Source organism: Pelecanus crispus, chromosome 6 (genome assembly GCF_030463565.1).
Source record: "Pelecanus crispus isolate bPelCri1 chromosome 6, bPelCri1.pri, whole genome shotgun sequence".
In the NCBI taxonomy this organism is placed as follows: Eukaryota; Metazoa; Chordata; class Aves; order Pelecaniformes; family Pelecanidae; genus Pelecanus; species Pelecanus crispus.
In genome coordinates, this window is record NC_134648.1 from 40,503,494 (window position 1) to 40,508,136 (window position 4,643).

The 4,643-nt window shown below is 43.4% G+C and overlaps 1 protein-coding gene across 1 annotated transcript; it reads left to right on the plus strand.

Annotated features, from left to right (window-relative positions):
• Window positions 1-267: 267 nt before the first annotated feature.
• Window positions 268-1,655, plus strand: GJD2 (gap junction protein delta 2). Its single transcript, XM_075712694.1, has 2 exons — window positions 268-338; window positions 812-1,655. Exons 1-2 carry the CDS (start codon window positions 268-270, stop codon window positions 1,653-1,655), a joined length of 915 nt encoding a protein of 304 aa, XP_075568809.1.
• The last annotated feature ends 2,988 nt before the right edge of the window (window positions 1,656-4,643 follow it).

Consider the following 4,643-nt stretch of genomic DNA (forward strand, 5'->3'; position numbering starts at 1 on the left):
AGCCCAGCGCAGCCCAGCGCAGCCCAGCGCAGCCCAGGCGGGGTCCTCCGCAGGGCTGCCGCCTCCGGCCACCTTCCCGCCACCGGACTGCGGGCGGTAGGGAGAGGCTGCTCTTTTGGCTGTTTTGCCTTCCCCCCTGCAAAAAGAAAAAAAAAGAAAAAAATTTAAAAAAAAAAGAAAAAAAAAAGGAGGAGGAGGGGGGGAAGGAAGGAAGAAGTGAAGAAATCCCCTCCGCTTGCCAAAGTCTTTGTCTCCGGATGAACAGCGATGGGGGAATGGACTATTCTAGAGAGGCTACTGGAAGCTGCCGTGCAGCAGCACTCTACTATGATAGGGAGGTAAGGGCTACGGCGGGGCTGCGGGGGCACTGGCGGGGACCCCCTTCTGTCCGAGCGGGCCGGCGACACACGCCGGGTCCCGGCCGTGCGGGGCACCCTTCGCGCGGGGTTTTTGGGGGTGAGTGCCTTGAGTGCCCGCGTGTGTGTGTGCGCGGCGCAGGTCACCGCCTTCCTTGTCCCCGAGGAGCCAGGGGGCAGCGGGCGGCCAGCGGGGGGAGCCCGCAGCCATCGGGGGGACCCTGCAGCCAGCGGGGGGACCCCGCCACCATCGGGGGGACCCCGCCGCCAGCGGGGGGACCCCGCAGCCATCGGGGTCCAGCGGCTCTCTGCTTTTGCTCCGGAGGGATGTTGGGGCGGGGGGGGAGCGCTGACCGCCGCCCGAGATTTCTGACCCGGGTGCGGGGGCCCGGTCAGCACTGGACAGCTCCCGGCGGCCCGGCGGCGGCGCGCACTGACCGGCTTCTCTGTTCCAGGATCCTGCTGACCGTGGTGGTGATCTTCCGGATCCTCATTGTGGCCATTGTAGGGGAGACGGTGTACGATGACGAGCAAACCATGTTTGTCTGTAACACGCTGCAGCCAGGCTGCAACCAGGCTTGTTACGACCAGGCTTTCCCTATTTCTCATATAAGGTACTGGGTGTTCCAGATCATCATGGTGTGCACTCCCAGCCTTTGCTTCATAACGTACTCCGTTCACCAGTCTGCTAAGCAGAGGGAACGGAGGTACTCCACTGTCTTCCTCACCTTGGAGAGGGACCAGGATTCGATGAAGCGTGAGGACAGTAAGAAAATCAAGAACACGATTGTCAATGGGGTGCTGCAGAACACTGAGAACTCCACCAAAGAGGCAGAACCAGACTGCTTAGAAGTGAAGGAAATCCCCAACCCTGCTATCAGAACTACAAAGTCAAAGATGAGGAGGCAAGAAGGCATTTCTCGATTTTATATCATCCAAGTGGTCTTTCGAAATGCCCTAGAGATTGGATTCTTAGTGGGACAGTATTTTCTGTATGGATTCAATGTCCCTTCCATGTACGAATGTGACAGATACCCTTGCATTAAAGAAGTAGAGTGCTATGTCTCTAGACCCACTGAGAAGACTGTATTCTTGGTATTCATGTTTGCTGTCAGTGGGATTTGTGTGGTGCTCAATTTGGCAGAACTGAACCACTTGGGCTGGAGAAAGATCAAAATGGCAGTGAGAGGAGTACAGGCAAAAAGGAAATCCATATACGAAATCAGAAATAAAGACCTGCCAAGAATGAGCATGCCTAACTTTGGCAGGACTCAGTCAAGTGACTCAGCTTATGTGTGAGGCTGTGACAGAACTGAAACACTGTGCCAGGTGGAACAGACCCAGACACCATTAGAGAAAGGTACATTGCTTAGGCAAGCATTTTATCAAACCACCAAGAAAGCCATTAAGGTATTGGATCTGCACTTACTGAACTAGCTGCAAAATGCAGTGCTATGTAAAAGACTGAAAAAACAGCTATAAAACCACGCTTGATCTAGCCTTACAGCACAGCTACTATTATTCCTACTTTTCTTTCTAATGATGGGGTGTTATCTGTCGGTGGAGCAGCTTTTTGGTCGTCATTAGGTTAAATTTACGGTTTGGACTGTCTGACTAATTGTTGTAAACGTGTAGAATGTTCATATTAAAAACCTGCAAGGATGCTCTATATGGGGTGGGATGGGGTGGGGGAAACTGTTGCAATGTGCAGATGTAAGCATGTTTTAAAAGGAGGGTAATTGCACTGTAAGGAACCTGACCACAGCTCAATCAGGATATGTGCGTTCACCTATCTCACAGATGTCTTATATTATTTTGCTTGTCTAAATCACAGAGTTTATTCCTGGTGTGTATTACTAGCTATTTTCTATCATAGTTTGTGCATCAATTAGTTATGCTGACCAATAAATGCTGAATATAATTTTGCCATTATTTTTTTGTTTGCCTGTCCACACACACACACACCAGAGACCTTAATCATCTTACATTAGTTGTGATCTGCAAAATATATCAGTACATTTCAGTTCATTCCCTAATATGTGCATGAATAAGATGGAGTTGGTTCATGCCAGCCAAGTTATGTATTTACATACAGTGACCTATGATGACACACATACCAAAGGAACAGAGTTCATTGCTTTTAACTGTGAATATATCACCTTCTCTCTGCTCTTATTTATATAAGTGCCATACTTGAAACATCTAACTCTGTACTTAGTCAAAAGGTTGTCTTGGGGTACCAGCTGGAATAAAGTGATTTTATACTCTCCTTTGTTTATTTTATGCCATTTGTTTAGTCATTGCAATGGTGTAAAAAGCAGCTAAAATCTCTATTGATAAATAAAGTACTTGCCTTTTTTTGTAAGTCAGAGAGATTTGTTCTTCTTTATTATTGTATACAACTGTAGAAACATACAGGGTCAAAATAATTGACTTACAACAACTATTCTTCAGGGTTTAAAATGCCTTGTTGATATTCTAAACTCTAAGTAACAAAACCTGGGAAATCAGGACTATGTGTTTTGTCTGCTTTCCTCCTTAAGCAAACTTTCTCTGTCTTTAAAGCCTGATCCAAAGCCCACTGACACCAACAGCTTGCTTTCTGCTGACACTAAGGGCAACACAGTTGGCTGCCAAGGTCACTCTGGGAATAGCCAGAGTACATTTACCTATAAATGAAACAATTGCAGCATTTCATCAGGGAATCCAAATCGTAACCTCAGCTTTTCCGCCTTACAGCTGGTTCAAAATATACACTGTTCATGTCCCATCAACTTACTGGTAAGCCACTGAGGCAGTCACAAATAAATCTCGGTTAACAGCAATCATTTTAATATAGGATACTAAGTTTTTCTTAAGGACCTCATTTAATTCCCACTGAATTAAACAGAAAATATTCCACTGGCAACAGTAGGAGTTGGATCAGGACTAAAAAAACATACAAGTGCATTCCTAACTATATATTATCTGCCCTTTAAAGAAAAGCGCAGAAATGGTGCTGGAAAATTTGGGGATAGTTTATAACATAAGAAGGAGATGGGCTCAGAGTCACAAACCGCCTTTTGATTGTATTTTATTTCAAGCCTAAAAATGGATTTTATTGTATTTTGCCTTGGAGATAATGCGTATAAATCTTTTCCTCTTGGCTTACAGTAAATACCTCAACATTTCATTCTTGTGGTTTGCCAGCATTGTCACTTAAAAAAAAAGTCAATTAATTCTTAGATAGTGTATTCATTATCACTTTCATCTGTGGTCTTTTTTTCTTCCACTGTGAGACATAAAAAGACTTTGAGATGTGTCATGTTTTTAAAGACTTTGAAAGTATTTTTCCTTATGTATAAAATAGACAGCTTTTCCAATATGATTATAGAAACCTATAAAGATGTTTTTCTCAAATGATTCTTTGCGATATAAATGCACACTGATATTGCTAGTTGGCTGCATGCTCACTGGAAAACTGCATGTTATTTTTAGAAGGACAGCATGGCAGCTAAAATCTCCATCTGCAATATAACAAGCTTCTGAAGATTATTATTTGACACACAAATCCAAGGCTGATTTTCATTTTGCAGAGTCCTAGGATGGTGTGCAAAATCTCCTTTTGAATAGATATTGAAGGGAAAAAATGTTGTTTGACAGTCATAAGCATTGTTTTAATGTTGAAGAAATGGGAGATTGTGTGCAAAGGGCTTGATCCAGTGCCAATTAAAGTTGAAGGAAAAAACTCATACGGAATTCACTGGGCTTTGGTTCAGGTTCAGCATAATTTCCTGTTAGGCAGAAGCCCTAATGCAAGTTATTTCCAGTGGCTGCATAGCAGTGTTTAGTCAAACTCTAGTGAAGGTGCACATCTTGATAGCTGTAAGGTTTTAGTACCTTAGAATTCTTTAGATAAGACCAAGAGAGGGTCTGCTTATAATAGTCAATGCCAGTAACTCAGTTCATTCAATTATTTTACGGAGTTGCGCATTTTGTACTTCAGTAAGTTGGTATTCTTCAGAATTTTCCTAAGAGAAATACATAAGGAAATGCAAATGTTAATTTATGCAACAGGATCAGTGATGAAGTAGGCAAAGACTCATATTTTGATCAACAGGAATATCATCCTCCATATTGACACTAAACAGAATATGGCTTTTCAGAAGAGAAATGAAACAGTGTAAAGAGATCAATTGTTCTAGCCTTCTTTTTCAATTGTTATTTTTCATTTCTTACCAACCACTTATTTGTCACTGACAAGAGAAATATTGCAAACACTATTTTTGTCAATGTATCACATGAGAG